Genomic DNA, 26,142 nt, shown 5'->3' on the forward strand with positions numbered 1-26,142 from the left:
CTTTTCTTTTTATTTTCCTGAGGGATATTAACCATCCTTTTTAAAGGAATTTCATAGCAAACTATGTTTCTCCACAGACGTCATCCTGTTCCATTGGGAAACTACGATATTTTACATTATGTTTTTAAGAAATCAGATATCAGCCACTATTTGTTTCCGACTTCTTTGAGAACCCACCCAGAGCTTGCAAACCTCAGCATAATGTAGGATATAGCACTGGAGAATGACAGTTGTATTTTTTGTCCCCTTACCTTCTTTTAGATGAACCTCTTGCCGATACCAAAATTATTATTCTTTTGTAATTTTATAGCCACTGAGATTTAAAGTAACTCGTTGGTATTTACAAGATGTTTCAGTGTCTGAAAATATGACCAGTCTTTTGGGCATTTATTATTCAGGTTTCTATTAGAGGTGTTTTTGAAACTTTGTGGAGAGACGCTGGGTGGCACTGAATACATAAACCCCATAGTTTTTTTTTCAAAATTGGCTTTTAGAAAGGTAAGAAAGGTACTTGCTTAAGAAAGAACATTTCGATTCTTTCAGCTTGAGAAAGATACTTCCTAACAGCACAAGCAGAAGGGTTTATTAGCCTTGTTATTGTTTGTTGGTAAGTGCCTTGGAGTGATTCTGACTCATAGAAACTCTGCATAGGGTTTCTGAGGCTGTAAATCTTTGTGGGAACAGAAATTCCCATCTTTTTCCCTCAGAGCAGATGGTGGGCTGGAGCCATTGACTTTGTGCTTATAGTCCAGTGCTTATCCTATAGAGCCACCATACTCCTGTGCCATCAAGTCATTTCCAATTCGTAGTGACCCTAAGTCTGTCAAATATTTTTTTATAGATGAACTTGATGTTATTAGGAGGGACCAGTCTCTGGAGATGGAAATCATGCTTGGTAGAGTGGAGGGTCAGAGATACAGAAGACGATACAGAGGACATAGATTAACACAGTGGCCTCAGTAATGATCTCAAATGTAACAATCTTTATTAGAATGGTGTAGGACCAAGTAGTGTTTTGTTCTATGGCACCCAACAACAGTGATAGTTAAATCTAGATGATCTCCTTCTGTTTTGCCCACTCCTAAGGATTGCATTCGATTGATATCAGGCCTAAACAATTATCCTCTTCACTCAATGACTTCCAAAATATCAGGCTTAATTTCAGTATTTGAAAGACTTGGGATTGTTAGAAACAAATGTCATGAACATCTTGTTATAACCTAGGAATAGTAAAAGTAATGGGAGCTGTTGACGTACTCTGAATTAGGCATAGTATCCTGGGTAGATGTTATTCTAGTGTAAGAAGACTCACACCCCAACATCCTTATTTAATTTCCTAGACAATGGCTCTGTTTCCTGCTTTATGCCCACCAGTGGTGTAATCAATGAATAAAAGCAGGAAGTTGGGCTGTCATCAAGAGAGATGGCACCACAATATGATTTAGTGACTCAACTCAGTATCCAAGTAGCTCAGTGTTGAGAAATTCTACCTTAGGGTTAACTTTGCTCACTCCTTTTGGTTTAATTTACCTTTTGTTTGGAATTTTAGAAAAGTTCCAATTGTCATTGAGTTGACTCAAACTCAGAGTAACCCTGTAGTGTAGTGAATAATATGGTTTTTCTACCCATGGTCTTGGGACTTCCACAAAATGATTGGATAGGGTTATGCAAATAAGGTGTTTGTGGATCACCAAATGGATTGGATAGCTTGCAAATAAGGTACATGGAACCCTTGGAGGGTGGTATCATGTAAACAATGTGTATTTACCCTAATAAGGGGATTGGTTTGTTTTTCCATCCTACTAAGATAATATGGAGTCATTTCCAAAGTTGAAAGGGGACCTCATAACCATCAAAAAGAAGATCTGAAAGTGAAATGAATCCTCTGGATTCAGTGTTCCTTTGCTGAAAGCCACCTAGACCAAGGAGCCAGAGTTAGTTATATCACTGAAGATAGATAGAGGCAGAACAGCAGCAGTGAGATAGAGAGGGAAGATGACAAGCACAGCAGAGTTCAGCAGCAGAGAAACAGCGGCAACAGCACCAGAAGACCAGTGCAAGATGGCACAGAAGGTTTCTTGGTCTATGGCACAAGGCAGTTACAGTAGCTATGCTCGCTGGTCCACAGAGCAAGAGAGATGAGTACCTTTGAGTCAAAGGTAGTAGAGTGGAGTGCCTCTAGCCCTTACTGGTGGCAGTAAAGGGCTTTTTAACACTTGCATGAGCAAGGCAGAGGCCAAATTGAAAGCTGAGGACCAACTACCAAGGGAGAAGCTTACCTGATCTAAGAATTGCAACCTGAGTTGATCCTGTTATTTCCAAGTTGCTGCTGCTCTTGAACTGTATGTAACCTGCTAGTTCCTTAAGAGAAGTTCTGGTGTGATGCTGTGGGCTAATGCGTTAGACTGCCAAGCTGTTTGAACTGCAAGGTCAATGGTTCAAGCTCACTAGCTGCTCCTTGGAAATCCTATAGTGGGTCGCTATGGGTTAGAATCAACTCGACGACACTTAACAGCAACAATCAGGTCCTTAAGAAGCCCATTTAACTGTGAGAATGGTCTATGAATTTGGTGTGGCCATTGCAATGAATTATTGAACCCGCAGAAAACTAGAGAAGTATGCCATGGAAAGGATAGCTGGTGTTAGAATTGGTGAAGAGGTTGGCAAGTGCAGGTATTTCTGACCTTTACGAATTGGGCTGCTAACCTCAGGGTCAGCAGTTCAAAACTACCAGCTGTTCCATGGGAGAAAGATGAGGCTTTCTGTTCCCATAAAGATTTACAGCCTTGGCAACCCTGTACTGGGTCACTTAGAGTCAGAACCAACTCCACAGCACATAACAACAACCTCATAAGAGGGTTTTTCCACATACCCCTATTTCTCAAATTATATAAAGCATGGTTTTGTAAATTGCCCTGCCTACTATCTTCATGGTGTGGCCCTGCAGGTTAATGAGCTATACTGCAATGTCAATTTGAACCGAAAGGTCATTGGTTCAAACTCACTAGAAGCTCCATGGAAACCCTGTAAAGGGTTGCTATAAGTGGGAACTGACTCAATGTCACTTAAAAACAACAACAACAACAACTGTTTTTATGGACTCCTTATGTGTGACTGCAGGATCAGCAATGGACTTTGAACCATAAGATCCACAGTTCAAACCCACCAGCTGCTCCTCAGAAACACTATACAGGGTTACTATGAGTTAGAACTGGCTTGATGACACTTAACAACAACAAAAATGACAACTGTCTTTATGGAGTCCTGGTGTGGCACTGTGGCATAAAGCACTGGATCGAAAGGTCAGCAGTTCAAATTCATCAGCCACTCCTTGGAAACTATAGGGCGCTATGAGTTGGTACTGACTCAATAACACTTAACAACAACAACAACACCCTCATAGGTATTAGTATTGAGAGGGTGCTGGTGATCTTCATTCTCTCTCTTCCCTACTTATGAAGTGAGATGTGGAAGTCTGTCACCACTGTGCCATTTTGACAGACACCAAGTGTGTCTGAGCAGAATTGCCCTCCACAGTGTTTTCAATGACTGAATTTTCAGAAGTAGATCTCCAGGTCTTTCTTTCAAGGTAGACGCGAATTTCCAGCCTTTTGGTTAGGTGCCAAGTGTGTTAATCATTTGTACCACTCTGGGGCTATGTTAGTAAAGTAGATGATCTAAATGCTGTTCTTAACAGTAAAACAACAACAGCTACTGCTGTGGAGTTTATAAAGCAGATTAGGACTGTCCCAGAGGGTCTCCAAGACTGAAAATCTTCTTGGGAGCAGATAGCCTTATCTTTCTCCCCGGGAGAGACTAATGGATTTGAACCATTGACCCTGTGGTTAGCAACCCAACACTTAACCCATAGTTTCCATATGTATTATTTTCTCTGTATCAGAGTCTGCATCATCATCATCATTGCCATATAATAAAAATTAACATGTTGAATCTCAGAAGGCATCAGACCTAGAATATTCAGAGCATGAAATTCACACAATGTCTATTTCATAAGGACATTTTAAAGCTTATTTTGATAGTTTCATTGGTCTCTCTGCCCTCTTTTTCTTTCTTTCCCCTTGAAGGGAAAAAATTCCAGTTTATGATAATGGATTTAATGTCTGTCCTTCCTTTTGGCAATTTTTTCTTTGGAATACATCATTTTATGGAAAAAAGAGCAACTCTGTTCTGCTCATATTTTTTAGCCCCTCAATTGAAGTTTTTGTTGAAGTATTGCTAGTAGAAATAACTGAAGGTGGTCTAGATTTTGTTAATCTGAAGTGTTTCTAAAATGTGGAATACTTTTAAGTATGGACATTTGTACTTAACATGTAGCAAAGACAAAATTGCATTTTTTCTTGGAATCCCCCTTTCCTTTTGTTCACTGAGCAATGTACTTCCTCTGCTACATTCCAGTATGTGTTTCTTTCACTATATTCCCCCCTTTATTCCCTTACTCTTCTTCTTTTTTTCTCTCTGCCTTCCCCATTGTTCAATTTCACACTTTTGAATTGGTATACAATGGATCCAGCACCCAAGTACATGTAATCTACTGTTGTTGCTGTTGTTAAGTACCATTGAGTCAGTTCTGACCCACAGCTACTCTGTACAGGATTTCCTAGAAATGGCTGGTGAGCTTCAACTGCCGACCTTGCAGTTCAAACCTATCTTGCAGGCCAGCACATTAACCTGCAGTGCCACACCAGGACTCCAAGTAGTAAGTTGCTTACTCTCTTAGAAAAGCCTCAGCCAGAGAAATATAGCCCAGAAACAAACCCAAAATAGCAGATTTCCAAAAATTGAATTTGTATGTTAATTATTGTGGATCGAGTAACATTATAGAAGGTTGATTTCTTAAGCTACATTGTCAGTTTCTCATTCTCATTGAATCCTTCCAATCAGCGTATTCCTTTCTTTAACAAATTATTATTGCTTGTAAGCTTTTTTAGATATTATATTTGTTTTTTGTTAGTGAAATTAATATTGAATCATTGAATGTTTTTAAAATGTTTGCTAGGTATGATAGATTTTGATAAATATGATGTGGAACACATATGTCCCAAATTGACTCTGGTGGTATAAGAAGTAGGTTGAGGCATGGGAAGACTCAGTTTTTAGAAATTTTATTTTATTGAATGAAACTTTAGAAAGCATGGGGTAATACATAAAGGTGCCCTAAACTGGCTGCACATAATTGTTGTTCAAGACTGCTCCTTCTTACTGCTGCATTCTCTGCCTCACCTTCTGGCGACCTTGAAATGATTTTTACCCTGTCAGAGCTGAACGCCAGTTGGTACCCTACACACTCCTGGCTTGGTCTTCTTTTTTGTTTGTTCCTACAGTAAGATTCCTAATGAGAGTCATCTCGAAGGACCATTAGTCACATCCTCTCTGTGGTTGCAGTTCCACATTGTAAAACTATTGACCATATCTCAGTCAATAAGAAAATACAGCAATGGATGCCACTATTTGAAAGAGTGGCTTCGCTTAGACACCTTTCGTGCCTCTGTTCAACACAATCTAGTCCTCCCATATTTGCATTGTATTCTGCAGCTGCTCTTGGTCAAGGGATTACTGAGGAGGAACTGGTGAAAAAGTTACTTCATGACCACAGGCATGTATAAGTACCACTTTATGCATACTTGTGGTTATGAAGTTGGTCAAGGATGTGTGCTTAAACTAGATATTGCACATGAAAATATCTAAGTGTACAGAAATCCAAAAGTTGTACACAATTGCTCCTCCAGGATGTACCACCTCATACAATATCTTCTCAATATAGCAATATGGCACCTACGAACTTCCTTCTGTTTTATAGTTATGTAAATCCACACACAGATGCTGGCATGTATTATACATAGGAAAAAGTCTTCCAAGAATTCCCAGAGATGGAAAATGTAAGTGGTATTTATACATACTGTAAGTAACAAAAAAGTTATAAGACATTATTTTGAACCTGTTCTCTTACCAGCTACCACTTCATTTCTGTGTTTCCCTTTGCAACAAAACTACTCTCAGCCAAACTGTCCATAACCTATTCCTCATGTCCCATTCTCTCTCAGAGTCCCTCTGATTCAGATTTTTGCCTATACTCCTTCACTGAATAAATCACCAATGATCTCCACATTGCCAAATGCAATGGTCATTTTCTGGTCTCCTTCATATATGACATAGAAGCCTGTGATACTGCCTCCCCCCTTTTTTTAATGTTTTATTGTGAATTATGTGCTAGTTTACATGGGAGAACTTTAGTTTTACATTCATCCTATCGTATATCATTTCATTGCCATGGTTACAATCTGCTCCATGCATCATCAACCAACCAAAGAGTATATACTACAAGCCTGCCCCAGTTGTCAGCACACAGTCCCTCTTCCTCTCTATGGTCTAAAGTCCCCAGCTGCTCCATCTCTCCACGTCATCATCGCTGCCTCCATTTTAGGCATCACTGCTTCTCTGGGTAGGGTCCCACTCTCCACTCTTCTCCCTTGATGGTCCCAGGGACCTCCGCTCCTAGGCTGAAAAGTTAATCACTCCCCTCCTTGCTACAAAACATCTACCTTTACATTTTCAACCTTCACAAGCAGTCCTGATAACAATTATTCACTATTGTATCACAAGAGACCCATCCGCATTTCATTTCTGTGATACCCTTTTGATGCAATCACTTACCTCCCACAATCTCTTTATTTTCTATTGCACTGAATGCTTATCCTCAGGGGGGTTTTTTTTTTTTTTTTACTGGTTCTTCTTCTTCCTGTGCTTCTGATTTTGAAGTTTGCATTTTCGGTTATGTCTACACACATTTTCTTGGTGAGCTTACCTACTCTTACAGATTTAAATACATAAGGAGTCCTGATGTGGCACTGTGGGCTAATGAGCTGGACTCCACAATGTTCAAGCTCACCAGCTGCTCCTTAGAAACCTTATACAGGGTCACTGTGGGTTAGAACTAACTCAATGGCACATAACAACAACAAATAAGTTGATAATTCCTAAATTTATATTTCCAGGCCAGACTCAAATCTCCTATTCAATGTGGTACTTTGATGTCTAGCAGGCATTTCAAATTCCACATGCCAAATTAAACTTCTGACCGTCAACTCCTTCCCCTTCTGACCTATTCAGTCTCCAGCCTTCCTCATTTCCATTTCTTGCCACTCTATCCTTCTAGTTGCCCAGACAAAAAATCTTGGGGTTATCCTTGATTCCTCTCTTTCTTTCACACTCCGCATTCACATCTCTCACTGATGACATAGACTTATGAAATAAAATTTGGAACTCTGTTTGTTACCGATTAAAATCCATCTCAGGGCAGTTTAGTCTTTGGTGAAAGGCACCCCATTTGCTTGAGAAGGGTGGAAGATGAAATGGGGACCTGTCAATTCTAGTTCCTCAAACATAAAAAGGAACCACAAAAGCAAACACATACACATAATAATAAACATACTTAACTAACTGCTGTTAAAGATGAAATAAACCAGACTATAAGACTCTCACACTTAATCTTGGATTTCATCCTAAATGCATTACATTTCAATGCTCCCTAAAGGCCACTGTATTTTCTTTTCTGTAGTCTCTGGTTGGTGTAAATGATTTCGGTGTTTGGATGCTAACTGAAAGATTAAAGTTTCAAGTCTGCCCAGAGGTACCTTGGAAGAAAGACTTGGTAATCTCCTTCTAGAAAATTTAAATTTTACTACTCTGACACACATTGATTAGCCGTGCATTGGAATCAACTTGATGGCAACTGTTTTTAAATTTTATGTTCCAATCTACAAACTTCTAACCCAGGGCATTTTGCTCAATAATTGATCCTTTTCTGGGTACACATAAATGCTAACTGAATAAATGAATTTTCAGTTTCTGAAATAATAACATGGTGCTACAATGATCACTTCAAGAGCCCAAAGAGGGTCAGAGGAATAGGCAGTACCATTCAGTTCTTACGCCCACGTGGCCACTCTGTGCTACCCAAGAACAGGAAACCTCTTTCAACCCCTTTCACTATGGACTGAAAAAAAAACAAGCCCAGAACAATATCTGCTTTTCTGAAGGACTTCAATGACTCTAAAATGTGACATTTTTCTGTTTTCTTCTACTGTTTTTAATTACTGGGTCTGTTTGTGTGAAATGAGGCTCTGAGTTGCTTAGGAGTTCATCTGCTCCTATTGTCTAGCCCTCTCTTAAACAAGTATATTTCAGCACTTAGTTTTGTTTGCTGCCTCCAGTATTCTGACAGGACCTCCCCTCCTCCACCTACAGTGTCCTCCCATCACTCCCTAAGAAACAAGACTCTTTTTAAAGTCCATAATCAATAACCTTTGGGGAGCAGCCAAAACCTGAGGGGGGTCATATGATCAGGAATATGAAACAGGGATTGCTGAGAGCATGGATGGCATCAGGCCATTCAAACAATTATCTGAGAAGAGAAAGACAATCTGCAGTTCCCATTTAATACATCTGGAGAGTTCTTTTGCACAAGCTTGTATCTTGGAGGGATTTCTTAACTTAGTTTCATAGCGTTGCTTTGAGATGAAGGGGATATAGACCAGTGTTGACAGTTTTCCGACCAAATAATCCTCTGTTACCTCAACTTGGTTTGAGAGTCTTGATGGAGTCTTCAATACCTTGCTCTGCTGTTTTGTTCTTGAGTCTGTTGATGCCTTTGCTGAGGGTTTGAATAAAAAGCAACCCAATTATTTTCATAATGACTTCAAAAATGACTACTACCTTATCTTTTGGCTCTACTGGTCAAAGTTCTCAAGCCTAACAACTTCCAGACACTGGAATGCTATTGAGCAAAGAACGCACCTGCACTTGAAGAGAACGTGGAGATGATTGGGCAGAGACTAACATCCGGGAATGAAAAGTCAATTTAAAGGAGAGGAGAGGCTAGTCTTACAACGCTCTCCATTACCTCACTTAGAACCTATAGCTCTCTTGTCTCTCCACTTGCATCTCTCTTCATGGATTTTTACATTTCATTTAGCAATCCTTTGTAACTGTCCTTCCTGTAACCAAGAAAAATGACACATGACTACTGCCTTGTATTTTCTCTTTGCTGGTTATTAGAGGAAATTGATTTGTTTTTCATCTTTTTGGTGGGATATTTCTGCTGTTTTTATCTAATATATAATCCTTCATGAAGACATGCTTTTATTTTTGTTTATTGAGTCATCCTCCCATATTTCATTTAATTAACTTTGTTTCATCATGTTCTCGTGAATTAATCATTACAAACCAGTATAATATATCGTGCACATTTTAAAAAACTTGCTAGGGCCATGCATGTTGCGTGGAATAGTCTAGGTGTCAGCATTTGCTACTTGGTCCTCAGCTGTTTCTGTATTATGTACACTGATAAGAGCCTCCTCCAAGGCTAATCTCATATCATTAAATTGCCTTCTAGGGAATTCTTCTTTGACTGAAGGAACTTGGTGGCAGCATGAATTGCAAATAAAACACCCTGACCTATTGTTGAATGTAGAATTTCTTCTTAGAAGTGTCTGCCTTCATTATTGCAAACTCTCAGTAGTGACATAAAGATCTTTGTCCTGTGCAGATGCAGTTATAGCCTGCAACAGATGGCATATGTCCACTCTGAACAAAAGAACATTTATTTTTGCATTTTCTGCCTCATGTTGAGTGATAACATTTTTGCCTACCCTAAAAATTTTTATGCAGATCTGTTTACAGGCAAAAAATACTTTTACAATAATCTTCCTTGTGAATGGAATTTAAGCACTTGGCATGTGTTGCTTTGTCAATATGCCTGTCAATTTCTGAAAAATAACCTTTGATAATATGTGAGCAGAGGTTATTTCTTCAGGTCACAGTAATATTGCTTATCATCTCACTCTCTCTCTGTTTTAAATGTATAAACATTCATCTTTAATAAATATATAATGAATTGAATCATTAATGATTTTAAAGAAATAGTCTAATTTTCACCAGGAAGATTGTGTTGATCCATAGGAAACACTCTCAGCTTCCATGTAGGAAGCTCAGACTCAGTTTCTGGCCAATGTATCTCACACACAGGCAGTACCCATCTGCCTGTGGAAGCTTGTGTGTGGATGCTGAATAGATAGACTAGGGAGAAAGCCTTGGCCATCTACTTGTGAAAATTTGTTCATGAAAACCTTATGGATCAGAATGGTCTGATCTTCAACAGAATAGGGAGATGGTGCAGCATTGCAATCTGTTGTGCATGGGGTCACCAGAAATTGGGGGTCTACTCTATGGCAGCTAATAACAATAACAATTTTCACCATAGCAATTTGCAAAGCTCTGTTCTGGGTGACTGACTAAACTACTGTAATGAAGGAAAATTAAGTTGAAAAGGGGAAAAAAAAAATCTACCAGTTAATATAGCCCCTCACCGCCACCACATTACTCTATTATTTAAAAAAAAAAAAAAAAAATCTTCTTAAGGCATATAAAGGTTTTATCTTTTTTTCAATGATAAGGTAATGTGGGGAAAAATATATTAATTGGTGGATTTTTTCCCCCCTTCTCAACCTAATGCCTTTATATGCCTTAGTATAGAAGCCCTGTGGATTTGTAGATTACCACCAGATTGCTAACTATGAGGTTGGCAGTTCGAGCCCACCAGCCACGCTGCAGGAGAAAGATGAGACTTTCTGCTCCTCAAAAGATTTACAGCCTCATAAATCCTATAGCTATGAGTTGGAACCGACTTGCTGGCACTTAATAACAATGAAATGAAACGAAACACAAGCTGCTGTATGACTTGTAGAATAAGGAATAAATAGAAGACATGATCTTTGTCTTGGAAATAATTGTAAAACCATCATCTCAATGCTGTTAAGACAAATCATATATTGACAATTTTAGAGTATATCAATATAGTAGTTATAGAAACAACTGAACTAGAAATCATCAGTCTTTAAGCATTTTTTGAAACACAAAGACTCTGACTGGGCAGCTGTGAAAAGAATTCTCTATTTTGGGCTAATTAATTCAGTTATAATACCCAAATTGGTTTTGCATGCAGAGATAGCTTTACTGACAATTCGATTTATCATAGAATGAAATAACCATGCACACTCCAAATCTACCTATTGTAATACAGATTTATTTTGGTTGGAGTTATTTTGAATTGTACGCACAGTTTCATAACTGATATGTTTTGCAAATCCTTAAAGGTAGTGAAGCAGAGAAGCCTCTACATAACATTGTATAACACACTGTAGTGGCATATCATTAATAAATAATATTCATAAGGGCAAGTTTATTGAAAAAAAGATTTTTATTTACCACACAAAAATATTATGAGAAAAATAATAAATGTAAAAATGAGTGAGTGGCTAATTAAATAATTCCTATATTTGTTATTTCTTCTACAGTACAAATCCAAGTGGAGGAAAAAGATGACGATACGGAGGAAAGTTCAAGTAAGTGGGCATGGGCCTATGGGGCCTGTTGTTGTTAGATGCCATTGAGTCAGTTCTGACCCATAGTGACCCTATGTACAACAGAACAAAACAATGCCCAGTTCTGTGATATTCTAACAATTGTTGCTAAGCTTGAGCCCATTGTTGTTGCATTGTGCCAATCCATCTCATTGGGGCATCTACCTCTTTTTGCTGACCCACCACTTTACCAAGCATGATATCCTTCTCCCGGGACTGGTCCCTCCTCATACCATGTTCAAAGTATGAAAGATAATGTCTAGCCATCCTGGTTTCTAAGGAACATTCTTGCTGCACTTATTCCAAGACAGATTACTTTGTTCTTCTTACAGTCCATGGTACTTTTAATATTCTCCTCCAACACTATAACTCAAATGCATCAGTTCTGCTGCAGTCTTCCTTATCCATTGTCCAACTTTCATATGCATATAGGTTATTGAAAAGAATATGGCTTGCATTAGGCACGCCTTAGTCCTCAAACTGACATCTTTGCTCTTCAACACTTTAGAGAGGTCTTGTACAGCAGAATTACCTAAGGCAATACAGATATGTATCCTGAACAACAGTGCTGTATTACCCAATAAGCCAGGTAAGCATGGTCTTACTTGGGTTTATTTGTTAATCTGTAATGAGCAATTACATATTTTTTTTTCACCATATCAAAGATTCTGCTTTTAGGTATAGCTGGTATCTGTCTCCCAATCCCACAGCACTTTCCAAAAGAATCAAAATCTCAAATCAAATTTACAATCCCTAGCGTAGTGGTTACGAATCGGGCTGCGAACCTGAAAGTCAGCAGTTTGAAACTACCAGCCGCTCCGCGGGAGAAAGATGAGGCTTTCTACTCCCGTAAGGATTTACACCCTCGGAAACCCTGTACAGGGTCGCTATAGGTCGGAACCAACTCGACAGCACTTAACAACAACAACAACAACAGGGGCAGAGTATCCAGTGAGCAAAGTAAGCACTTGTGTCGATTTATTGTGTCTATTTACTGATCTGTAGTGAATTATTTCACTTAGATTTCACCACATCTCAGTTTTACATGTTTTCTACCACATTGATTTTTCACCATGTGAAATTCCTCAACATAGATGAGTAAGTAAGCACAGTAAGCCTGTGCTTGTCTTGTTCATTGGGTAATGTGCTTTAGCTGTGGAATAGTTTATAGGGTGTTTGTGAATGACTTTTGCAGGTCTTAGAAGAGAGATTTAAGTCCTGTGAATGGAATCACCACGCCAGATCCCATTCAACTGACATACACACACATCACCCAATTCAAAGTTTCCCAAGATAAAGTAAATGATAAAAAAAGACAAAGCAAAAAATTCACTGCCATCAAGTCAGTTCCCATTCATAGAGACTCTTTAGGATAGAGTAGGACTGCCCCATAAAGTTTCAAGGCTGTCCTGGTGAGGTGCTGTAGGATAAACACTGGACCACAAGTTTGGCAGTTCAAACCTACCAGCAGTTTCTCAGAAATCCTATACAGTGTTGTTATCAGTCAGAATGGACTCAATGGCACTTAACAGCAACAATAAATCCTTAAGTAAGAAGATTGCCACACCTTTCTTATATTGAACGCCTGATGGGTTCGAACTGCTAAACACTCAGCCACTATGCCATCTGTGCTTCTTTTGAAACATGTAATAGTCCAGAAAAATTTGCTTTTAAAATTCTCTCCTATTCTACCTGAAAAAGTCTTTGGTTCTAAGAACTCTTCTGGAAGACTGAATCTGTACTTGTAATAATATACTCACAACTTTGACTAATGGACAAGGTGGTCCAATGAAAACAAATAAATTGATTATACTGAATTCATGGATATTTTGACCAAATTATTCTGTTGCTTTTACTCTGTGTAGGCTCAGCTCAGTGAGTCCTGTTGTTGTTGTTGTTAAGTATCATGGAGTCGGTTCCGATTCATAGTGACCCTGCACAGGGTTTCCGAGGCTATAAATCTTTAGGGGAGCAGAACGCCTCATTTTTCTCCCATGGAACCACGGTAGTTTCAAACTGCTAACCTTGAGGTTAGACTCGTAACCACTATGTTACCAGAACTCTTTACCGGAGGACTGTAGGGGTTATTAAAATGTGGGGATCCACATTCAGGTATTTGAGAGATGAACAACAAAAGAAATGAAAATTTAGATACATTTATTTAAATGGCAGACTATGATGGCATAATGTCTGTTATCAGGATGTGTATGTAGCATTGCTGGATTCTGGTCTCAGGTGAGTGACACTAGGAATTAAAATGTAAAGGTAAATTTGGTAGCTGGAGAGAGCACTTTCTAAAATTGCTCATTTGCTTAGGTGAAGAGGAGGAGGAAGATAAGCTACCCCGAAGAGAAAGCTTGAGACCAAAGAGGAAACGGACCAGAGATATTATCAGTGAGGATGATCCAGAACCTGAACCAGAAGATGAAGAAACAAGGAAGGCAAGAGAAAAGGAGAGGAGAAGGAGATTGAAGAGAGGAGTGTAAGTTAGGCCTGATACATAACTGAAAGTGTTATTCATTCAGAGACCGTGACACCGAAAGAAGGCCACTCATTTTAGGCATTCATTGTCCTTAAAATTGGTAATTAAAACTGCTTTTGAAAAAATAAATTTAATTTGATGTCATCACTTTACTGCAATTAAATAGTTGTTGTTGTTGTTAGGTACCATAGAGTTGGTACTGACTCATAGCAACCCTGTGTACAACAGATCGAAACTTTCCTGCATGGTCCTGGGGCAACCTCACAATTGTTGCCATGCTTGAGTCCATTGATACTGCCACTTTGCCAATCCATCTCGTTGGGAGTATTTCTCTTTTTCTCTGACCCTCCATCTTACCAAACATGATATCCTTCTCCAATAACTGGTCCCTCCTGACAATATGTCCAAAGTATGAGAGATGAAGTTTGGCCATCCTGGCCTCCAAGGAGCCCTCTGACTGCATTTCTTCCAGCACAGATCTGTTTGTTCTTTTGGAAGCCCAGGGTACTTTCAATATTCTCCTCCAACACCGTAACTCAAATGCATTAATTAAATATAGCTTAACAATATTTTGTTTTGCTGTGAAATGCTATTGAGTCTCTTTCCACTCATAGCCACCCTGTATAGTTTTCCAAGGCTGCAAACCTTGTGGTGTTAAACAGAAATCCTCATCTTTCTCCCCAGGAGTGGCTGGTGGGTTTGAACTGCTAGCCTTGTAGATAGCAGTCCAGTGCTTATTCTACAGCCCAAAATGGAGACAGCTTTGCTAGGCACTGTAGTCAACAAACCAAAATTTAAGTTTCTTTGTCTTATAAAAGATTTTTCTTTCTTTTTGGGAGCAAAAACCCGTTAGTCAATTGACTTTTATTATCCATGCATTATTATTATTGTTATTTGTATTAATACATGGAATCCTGGTGTGGCACTGTGGGCTAGTGCGCCAGACTGCAAAGTCATTTGAACTGCAAGGTTGGTGGTTCAAGCCCACCAGCTGCTCCTCGAAACCCCTATACAGGGTCGCTATGGGTTGGAATTGACTCTACGGTACTTAACAACAACAACAACATTAATACATAGTAAACTTTTCTATTAAAAGATCTGAGGTTTCCTTGTTGTTGTTGTTAGGTGCCATCGAGTCAGTACCGACTCATAGTGACCTTTTGCACAGCAGAACGAAATTCTGCCCGATCCTGGGCAACCTCACTATCGTTGCCATGCTTGAACCCATTGATGCTGCCACTTTGCCCATCTATCTAGCTGGGGGTCTTCGTCTTCTTTTTCTCTGACCCTCCAGCTTACCAAACATGGTATCCTTCTCCAGCGACTGGTCTCTCCTGACAATATGTCCGAAGTATGAGAGAAAAATTTGACCATCCTAGCCTCCAAGGAGCACTCTGGCTGCACTTCTTCTGCAATCATTAAGAAAACATCAGTAGAGGTTTCTAGAATATAGGCTATGTTTCAGAATTTGATTTTCCTTTCTACTTAAGTCAAAGAAAATTCCTTCTAAAATAAATATGTTGAGCAGGTATTCCTGTTATCCTGGCTACGATGTCTCTAGTGGTATCTTCTCAATTTCCTGGAAAGAGGGTCTTGTGCAATAACTGAGCTTTGGTCCAGTCCCTGAGACAGTACCAGTGGTGGTTTCACTCAAATTTCTGGTTCTGAGAAGTCCAGGAGTAACCCTCCACTCCCCCCTATTCCCTTACATAGTCAGACTTTCCTAAAATGAATGTTGTCTCCATTGTTGTTGTTAGGTGGCCTCAAGTTGGTTACCACTCATGTCAACTCGGAATAACAAAATGAAACACTATCCAGACCTGTACCGTTCTCACAGTAGCTGATATGCTTGAACTGATTGGTGTTGCCACTGTGCCAATCAATCCATCTTGTTAGAGGCCTTCCTCTTTTTTGCTGACCTTCTACTTTACCAAGCTTGAAGACTTTCTTCAGACACTGATCCCTCCTAATAATATGTCCAAAGTATGAGAGGTGAAGTCTGGCCATCTTGTCTTCTAAGGAGCATTCTGGCTGTACTTCTTCCAACATAAATTTGTTTGTTCTAGCAGCCATGGCACTTATAATATTTTTCTCCAATACCAAAACTAAAATGCATCAATTCTTCTTTGGTCTTCCTTATTCACTGTCCAACTTTCACATGCATATGAGGTTATTGAAAATACCATGGCTTGGAGCAGGACATCTTAGTCCTCAAATTGATATATTTGCTCATGAACACTTTAAAGAGGTCTGTGCAGCAGATTTGCCTAATGCAATGCATAGTTTGATTTATAGACTGCTGCTTCCATGAGTGTTGATTGTGGATCCAAGCAAAATTAAGTATTTAATAATTTATATCTTTTCTCCATTTATCATGATGATATTTATTGATCCAGTTCTAAGAATTTTCATTTTCTTTACACTAAGGTGCAATCTATACTGAGAATTTTCAATTAACATCTGTAGTTCAGAGATCAATCAACGAAGAATCTTCTTACCCACACAGTCTCAGGAGCTGAGGGACCCAAATTTGCAGGTCACATGACAGGCTATTGATGAATGAAACTGTGGGAGCTGGTGAATGAGGTCAGGTGATGGGCAGAGAGCCCCAGGAATTGGAGGTCAGAGTAATGAGCCAGATGCAAGATCCAGGGTAAGAGCTTATATCTTCTTCTTCTTCTTTTGTTTTTGTTTTTTAATCAAGAATAACAGTATTTATTTTATTACATTTATCAACACCAATGGATGAGAAAAAAGAAAGTCTACAGTTTTCATGTCCGAGGGAACAGAGCCTGATTATCGTTAACAGGAGATTAAATATGACTGCTTTTAGTAGAACAGGTAAACTAAATTACAACAGTGTCAGGTTTTAATATGAGCAAATGATGAAACCTTTTGAGCTCATTCTTATTGGTTATATTATATATTATATTGTTAATAACTAGCAAACATTTTTATTTTTCAGTTTGTTGTTAGCTTTTTTTTGAAGTTTTTATTGTGAATTATGTGATAGTTTACATGGAGAACATTAGCTTTACATTCATCCTATCATATATCATTTCATTGCCATGGTTACAATTCCCTCCATGCATCATCAAACAACCCACAGGTACACCCTGCAAGCCTGCCCCCGGTTGTCAGCATACAGCCCCTTTCCCTCTCTGGATCTAGAGTCCCCAGCCACTCCATCTCTCCACCTCATCATCTCTGCTGTCACTGTTTCTCTGGGTAGGGCATTACTGCTTCTCTGGTTAGGGCCCCGGACTCTGCTCTTCTCCCTTGATGGTCCCAGGGACCTCCGCTCCTAGACTGAAAAGTCAACTAAAAGTTCCCTCCTTTTGCTATAAGACGTCTACCTTTACATTTCCAACCCTCACAGTCAGTCTTGATAGCAGTTATTCACTATTGTACCACAAGAGTCCTATCCCCATCACCTTTTACCAACCCCACCCAGACAGATTGGATACTACCCAGTGGAGAGTCTACCTTCCTCCACGCCCTCTGGATCTAGGTTCCCTCTTGAAAACGTATAAACTAGTCATTTTTTCCCTTTTTAGCCCCCCATTTTGGGTAGCCAACGTCCAAGTTGCCCATCCCTGTCCACTCTGTGTTAAGAGGGGGTGGGAATGATCCTTGTAAAGATTTGTTCTTTCTTTTGAGCTACTGTATCCATAGGTATAAGTCAAGTTCATCAAATTGTATCAGATTACTCTTTTTTCCCTCTTTCTTCTTCTAGTTGAGCTCTGATCATCCGGCCATTGAAGCCAGGTCAAGTGGGTATTATCTCTAAGTGTGGGTGTTCTTGCGCATATACCCTCTCTTATCAGCTGGATGCTTCACTCTCCACTATAGTCCTCTGTGGCTATGTCACTGTCTCTGGACCCAGGAGTTCCCAGGTCTTGCCATACTGCTGGCCAACCAGGTCTCCACTCAGGTTTACAGGAGTCTATTGAACACAGTCGGACTTAGCTCATAACTTCATTGCTGTTTTTCCCTAACTTCCCCTTATCAGTGACCAACATGGTCACTAGTCAGACCTCATGCCTGCTCATGTATTCCCCTTGAGTCTTAGTCTTGGAAGGGGGTTTGCCCTTAGGGGACCCAACCACTTGCCTTGATGGCTCCTGGGTGAGCAATTTGCTTGTTATTGTAGTCTTCCAACTTATTTTGATACTTTCTGAATCATTCAATATTTTCCCCACAAAATTCCTCAATATTACAAGTTGAGGCTTAATTTTTTTCTTTAGCTTTTGCAATTTGAAAAATGCTGGACATGTTCTTCACTTTCAGGTTTTTAACTCCAGGTCTTTGCATTTTTTTTTTATGACAATCTTTAACTTTGTCTTCTGGAGCTGCAATTTGAAATTTCCTATTCAGTTTTGACTTCCCCATTCCTTTCATTTGCTTTAGCATCTCTACGCTGGATGGCAAGTTTCAGAGACTCTTTTGACATCCACTTTGGTCCTTTCTTTTTTTCCTTTCATTGTAATGAGTCGTTGTTTTCTTCCCATATGATGTTTTTGATGCCATTCCACAATTCCTCTGGCCTTCGTTCATTAGTGCCTAATGAATCAAATCTGTTCTTGAAATTGTCTATATATTCAGGTGGGATATGTTCAAGGGCATATTTTGACTCTTGTGGACTCATTTTAATTTTCTTCAGTTTCAGCCTGAACTTGTATGCAAGCAATTGATAATCTGTTCCACAGTTTGCCTCTGCCCTAGTTTTGGTTGATAATATTGAGCTTTTCTTCTGTCTCTTCCCACAGATGTAGTGAATTTGATTCCTGTGTATTCTGCCTCATGAGGTCTATGTGTGTAATCACATTTTATGTTGTATAAAAAAGATACTTGCAATGAATGAGTCATTGGTATGGCAAATTTCCTGGGCTCTCCAGCATCATTTCTATCACTAAGGCCATATTTTCCAAGTACTTACCTTTCCTCTTTGTTTTCAACCTTGGCATTTCAATCACTAGTAATTATCAATACATCTTATTGTGTATTTGATCAGTTTCAGACTAAAGAAGTTGGTAAAAAATTTTCCCAATGTCATCATCACTGGCTTTAGAAGTTTGTGAGTAAATTTGAATAATAGTGTAAATAACTGATATTCTTCCTATTCGTATATATATTATCCTATCATAGACAGAGTTGTAAATCTTGAAATGTTCTTTTTGATGATGAATGCGATGCCATTCCTCTTGAATTTATTGTTCCTGTTATAGAAAACCATATTATTGTCAGATTCAAAATAGCCAATACCAGTCCATTTCAGCTTCCTAGTGCCTAGGATATCGATCTTTAGGCACTCCATTTCAGTTTTGGCAAGTTCCAATTTTCCTAGATTCATACATTGTATAATCTATGTTCTGATTCCTAATGGATATTTGCAGCTGTTTTTTCAACATTCTGAGTTGTACCAATCAAGCTAATGAAGGTCCTGAAAGCTTTAGTCCATTTGAGTCATCACAATCAACTCTATTTTGAGGAAGCAGTTCTTCTCCAATCATCTTTTGAGTACCTTCCAATGTGAGAGACGCATCTTCTGGCACTATATCTGACAATATTCAGGTGCTAATCATAGTGTTTTCATCTTCCAGCACTGTATCTTACAAAGTTCTTCTGCTGGTCGTAAGGTTTTCAGTGGCTAAATATTCACTAGTGTCTGCCACTCCTTTTTCCTAGTCTGTCTTAATCTGGAAACTCCACTAAAACCTGTCCACCATGGTGACCTTGCTGGTATTTAAAATACCAGTGGTATAGCTTCTAGCATCACTGCAGTGTGTAAGCCACCACAGTATGACAAACTGACAGACAAAACCTATCGTCTTCATAAATTTTACAGATTATATATTACTGCCACAAATCTCCATCATCTTTTCATTCCATTTTCCCACTAATTTTTTGAAGCCCCCTTGTATTCTATTATCAAATTATTTATCAAGATTGATAGTTTTCATGTCAATTTTAGGTTCATTTTCTGGTCTTCATTTTCAAGATATGCGTCTTATAAAAAATGTATTAGTAAAGATGAGTAGGCAAACAGAGGCACATCTCATTTAAGCTAGTTAATTCAGAGTCTTTTTCTTTTCATTTAAAAGCTCGAGCAATACCTCAGGGAATTTCCATTGCCATAATGAACCTTTTGAAACAACTAAAACCAAGGTTTTAATGCTAATATCTATGGTGATGATTAAAAAAGACTGCCTTGTTAAGTATTTTCAAGTATTTCTAATAATATATCTAGCTTTTACTGACCTAGTTTTCGGTGAATATGTAATATATTCTTAGCAGTGAGAAATTCAACATAACATGCCTTCCTTTTCATAACAACTGTTATTTAAATAAATTAGACTTAAGAAAGAAAGTCATTCTTGCATAGATTAGCCCTAAATATTAGAAAACGAATATGTCTATACTATGCCTTTTCATATGATTTAAATGTTTTTGAGAGATTCCTAAAAAAGAAGATTCCCTGTAATGCTGATAAATGTAATATCATAATTACACGCTTATTTGGAGGTCACTTATGTGTCAAAAACTATACTCTGTAGTGTAGCATGGTCCTCCTGCAGAAACTGACAATTAGAAACAAAGACTTTAAAAATATACTGGATCAGACTCATTTAGTATTGAGGTGAATGTCTTTTTGTACCATAATCATCTTAGAGAGTATTGTTATATTTCAGTATACTTGGAGCATAGGATTTATGATGATAGCTTGAATAATACAGAAAAGTTCTGTACATTTATAAATGTTTAACTAGCTCCACTTCTTTCGATGATAATTTGTTAATTGCTTTGAGAGACTTCCATAAGAATACACAATTGCCTGTATTCTCCAGAAGTTTATAATGTTGTAAGATAGAGATCACTTATGCATAAATTTTTATAAAATAAGACAGTATATATGAGTATGAGATAGAGAAGAGGTTTACAGAAGAGAAAACTATTCTCATGAGGATTACCAGAAAAGGGATTATTGAAGACATTTTATTGAACTTTTAGAGGAATCATAGGATTTGGATAAACTGACATGAAACTGCAGAATAATGCACTGGACCACAGGTTGGTTTGAATCACAAGGTCAACAGTTCAAACCTCACCAGCCACTCCTTGGAAACCCCATACAGGGTCACTATGAGTCAGAACTGACTCAATATCACATAATAACAACAACAACAAACATATAAAGTACAAGGTTTAGGATAGAAGAAAAGTATGTAATTATTTTTTAGCAAGGTTCCAATTAAATGAATTTTAAACATACAGAAGCATGTAAAGAAATAAGCTTTAATTACATGGTAAATCCACTTCAATAATAGATTATTCTTTCCTTCTTTAATGAAGGTGGATTAAATAAAATATTATTTTACATGCGAGTCTTAAATGGAAGTTCAATAATTAAGTTTTAAGACACAAATATGTTAAATATTGTGTTATTGTCAGCATCTGTTGTTGTTAACTGCCAGCGAGTCAATTCCAATTCATAACAGCCCAGTATAGGGTTTCCAAGGGGTGGCTGGTGGGTTTGAACTTCCAACCTTGCAGTTAGCAATCCAGTGCTTATCCTACACATGCCAAACATGTTTAAATACCAAGAAATTAAGTTAGTAATGTTAAAGGTTATTTGTATTTTAAATTGCTTGCATTGACAATAGTTTCTCAGCATCTATTTTCTTTTATCAAAAGTCTCTGTGGTGATTTTAGTTAAGCATTTAGTGATATAATTTAATTTTTGTCAATACACAACTTCAATCACTTGTGTCAATAAACAATTTCAGTCATTTGCGCTACAATATATTTGCCCCTCCGAACACAGAGCAGGAGTCCTAGTATGGCACTGTGGGCTAATGCATCATACTGCAAAGTCGTTTGTACTGTAAGGTTGGTGGTTCAAGCTCACCAGTTTCTCCTTGGAAACTCTATAGAGGGTCACTATGGGGCGGAATCAACTCGACAGCACTTAACAACAACAACAACACAGAACAACCCAGATATTATCCTGATTGATAAATTAAAACAAACAACCAAAAACCTGTGAATGTAGATGTAGTAAAAATAAACCCTCAAATCATTTATGTCCCATTTGGACAGCAGGATAGGATTTTATGTAACACACATAAAATCATTAAAACAGAAACAACCCAAAGGTAGAGTTGTACGTTAGTAGCAAACACTTCCATAGTTCTCTTGAATGAAGTTACTATTCTAAGCAGAATACTGATTTAAAAAACAAACTCTTAACAAGAAGTGTTATTGTAGAGGGTTCATTGAATTGTTATTTCTGTAACTGTAACATGATTAAAAATTACAAGTGGACAGGAGAAAAAGGAGACTACAAAGTCGTTTTGTAGATTGGACTTTTTTAAACAAGGAATATTCCTGTTCTTCAGTTGAAGCTTGAAAAAACAGTTTTTGCTATATCCCTACTAACTCTGGTCATGAGCTTACTGAACAACAACAAAAAAAATCTGCCTCTGAGTAACTCTGAATCAGATTACAGTTTCTGTATCAGTCAGGGTCTAGTTAGGAAAGAGAAACTTGAACAGATATTTGAAAAGAGAGATTTTAGTAGGTGCAAATAATTGTTCATTGCTTTTGCTGTTAGGTGTCCTCAAGTTGGTTCTGACTCATAGAGACCCTGTCTGCAACAGAATGAAACACTGTCAGGTCCTATGCCATCTTCACCATTGTTATGTGTGAACCAATTGCTGCTGCCACTGCGTCATTCCATCTCATTTGAGGCCTTCCTCTTTGTCTTTGACCCTCCACTTTACCAAGCACGATAGCCTTCTTCAGGCACTGGCCCTGAATTAGGCTATTGAAAAGGCTAAAATGAATACTAATTTATCATGATATGGAGCCCTGGTGTAATGGTGTTGGATAAACACTGGACTGCTAACCATAAGGCCAATGGTTCAAAACACAGGCTCCTGGGAAACCCTATCCTGGATTTCTATGAGTTGGAACCAACTTGACAGCAACAAGTTGCCTCTGTAGGATAAGCATTAGACTGTGAACCCCAAGGTTGGTAGTTTGTGCCTACCAACTGCTCTACGGAGAAAGGTGAGGCTTTCTGTTTCTGCAAAGATCAGAAACCCTATACTGCGTCACTATGAGTCAAAATTGACTTGACAATATAGTAAATATAGGAAGCAGTTATCACCCCAAGGACTGAAGAAACAATGAGGAGGAGTTGAAATGATTAAATTTAAGAAGTTCAGAGAAAAGACCCACAGATTTGAAACACGACCTCTGATAGGATGCTGTTCAGCTAGTGTCCATGTCTATAGGGAAGAGATTCATCTGTAGCTATGTTGTTGTTGTTGTTAGGTGCCATAGAGTTGGTACCAACTCATAGTGACCTTATGCACAGCAGAACGAAACACTGCCCAATCTTGGGCCAATGTCAATGGGCCACACTTGGACCCATTGATGCTGCCACTTTGCCAATCTATCTCACTGGGGGTCTTCCTCTTTTTCTCTGACTCTCCACCTTACCAAACATGATATCCTTCTCCAGTGGCTGGTCCCTCCTGACAATATGTCTGAAGTATGATACACCAAGTTTGGCCATTGTGGCCTCCAAGGAGCACTCTAGCTGCACTTCTTCCAACACAGATCTGTTTGTTCTTTTGGCAGTCCATGACACTTTCAATATTCTCCTTTGCAGCTATAGGTGGGAACTATGGATCCTAGGGTGAAACAAGTATTCCTGGGGAGGAAACATCACCCTAGGAAACAATTAGGAAGCCAAAAGAAAGACAAAATCCCTTCTTAGTTTCCCTGATCTCACCTTCCATCCAAAGACCTGGGTTCTCTTCCACACCAAAGTACCTCAAGCACAGCCACTACCCAGTTGTTAGTGGGGTCTTTTATGCTGCTATGATACTGAACAGGTTTCAGTGAAGGTTTCAGACTAAGAGAGACTAGAAAGAAAGTTCTGGTGGTCTACCTCCAAATATCAACCAATAAAACCCTGTGACTCACAAGATTCAATTTTTTTAATTATATCGGGAACCGACTCTACAGCAACTAATAGTAATAAAGAGCCAGTTGGCAAAGCAGGCATGAAATTTATAGAGTACCAGCCATAGCACCACAATATTGTTGTTGTTGTTAAGTGCCGTTGAGTCTGTCCGACTCATAGCAACCCTGTATAGGGTTTCCTAGGAGCAACTGGTGAGCTTGACCCACTGACCTTGTGGTTCAAAACGACCTTGCAGTCCAGTGCATTAACACTTAGGGCTCCAAATAACGTAGAAACAAATGTGTTTGGATGGAGCTGAGAATCAATAGCTTAATAACTGTACCAACTTATTATCAAACATTTTTTTGCCAGATTTTGGTGTTATATTCCTTAATTTAAAATCCTGCTACTCATGTTGGTAACATAGTGGTTATGAGTTGGGCTGCTAACCTCAAGGTCAGCAGTTTGAAACTACCAGCCGTGCCATGGGAGAAAGATGAGGCTTTCTGCGCCCATAAGGATTACAGCATCAGAAACCCTATACAGGGTCGCTATGAGTCAGAACTGACTCCATGGCACACCAACACTCATGTTTAGGTTTTATTTTCTTTGGGTTCAGGACCCTATAGCATTTTATTAATACTGAGAAGACAGAAAAGGAGTTCTGGTATGCAGTGGTTACGAATCGGGCTGTGAACCGCAAGATCAGCAGTTTGAAACTACCAGCTGTTCTGTGGGAGAAAGATGAGACTTTCTGATCCCATAAAGATTTACAGCCTCGGAAACCCTGTACAGGGTCACTATGGGTCAGAACCGACTCAACGGCGCTTGACAACAACAACAAGAAGACAGAAGATAAAAAATGCATCTGATTTGCTCAGTAGAAAAATTAATTCCTTGAATGGGCTCTTCAAAGGATTCATTTTCACCAAATTTATTTCCTATTTAACTTTATCAATTGAAGGCTTGAGTTTAACAGACTAGGTTATTTTTAAGAAATCGATTTTTGCTTTTCCCTATTTCATTTTTTTCTCTTTATCGCTTGAGACAGAGCCAACTTGTATATTTTAAGGGCACTTCAAAGATATCTTCACCCATAATTTATTACCTTTGTTGATTCTTTAAAGATCAACTATATACAATGTGGTGCTATAGGATAAGCACTGAACCACGGGGTAATTTGAACCACAAGGTCATCAATTCAAACTCACCAGCTGATCCTCAGGAACCCTATTCCAGGTCACTATCAGTGGGAATTGACTCGACAGCACTTAACAGCAACAACAACATAGACAGTCAAGTAAAGAAAGCTGGACTGAGGGTGAGGTGCCCATCTTTAAGTTTGGAAGCACAGCAAAACTTAAGTCCGTTAAGTATCTAACGTACCATTATATATATATTTTTATTTTAAAGGGAAGAAGAGGAAGAAATTGATGAAGAGGAATTGGAAAGACTAAAGGCAGAGTTGGATGAGAACAGACAAATGATTGCCAATGTCAAATGCAAACCTTGGAAAATGGAAAAGAAAATTGAAGTGCTCAAGTACGATGCCATTTTTCATAAAGAACAACGTGTTCCTTGATATTGGTCTTACAGCCTCGTGAATATTTTTTAGATACATGATATCTATCTATCTATCTATCTATCTATCTATCTATCTATCTATCTATCTATCTATCTATCTATCTATCTATCTATCTATCTATCTATCTATCTATCATCTATCATTCTATCTATCTATCTATCTATATCTATATCTATATATATAAAATGTTTGTTGTTGTTGTTAAGTGCTGGCAAGTTGGTTCCAACTCATAGCAGCCCTGTATATGGTTTCCAAGGAGTATGTTGTTGTGTTGTTGTTGTTAAGTGCCATCGAGTTGGTTCCGACCCATAACGACCCTGTATATATTGTATATACTTAACAACAATAGTAGAGTCTTGGTGTGGTGCTGTGGGTTAATACATCAGACTGCAAAGCCATTTGAACTGCAAGGTTGGTGGTTCAATTTCAAGCTCACCAGCTGCTCCTCGGAAACCCTATGCAGGGTCGCTATGGGTCGGAACCGACTTGACGGCACTTTACAACAACAACACTATATATGTGTGTATATATATATATATATACACACACATATATATAGTCGGCAATGTGGGTTAATATGCTGAACTGCAAGGTTAGTTTGAACCACAAGGCCAGCAGTTCAAGTTTACCAGTTGCTCCTCAGAAACCCTATACAGGGTTG

The 26,142-nt window shown here is 38.6% G+C and overlaps 1 protein-coding gene across 1 annotated transcript in view; it reads left to right on the plus strand.

The window, feature by feature from the left end:
* The window catches only part of TMC1 (transmembrane channel-like 1), a 186,453-nt gene that overhangs the window by 5,178 nt on the left and 155,133 nt on the right, over window positions 1-26,142 (plus strand). Inside the window, exons 2-4 of the mRNA XM_006835003.1 lie at window positions 11,373-11,420; window positions 13,755-13,920; window positions 25,310-25,438. Coding sequence (XP_006835066.1) covers window positions 11,373-11,420; window positions 13,755-13,920; window positions 25,310-25,438 — 343 coding nt within the window. The remainder of the gene's footprint in view (window positions 1-11,372; window positions 11,421-13,754; window positions 13,921-25,309; window positions 25,439-26,142) is intronic.

Source organism: Chrysochloris asiatica, unplaced genomic scaffold, assembly GCF_000296735.1.
Source record: "Chrysochloris asiatica unplaced genomic scaffold, ChrAsi1.0 scaffold00014, whole genome shotgun sequence".
Classification (NCBI taxonomy): Eukaryota; Metazoa; Chordata; class Mammalia; order Afrosoricida; family Chrysochloridae; genus Chrysochloris; species Chrysochloris asiatica.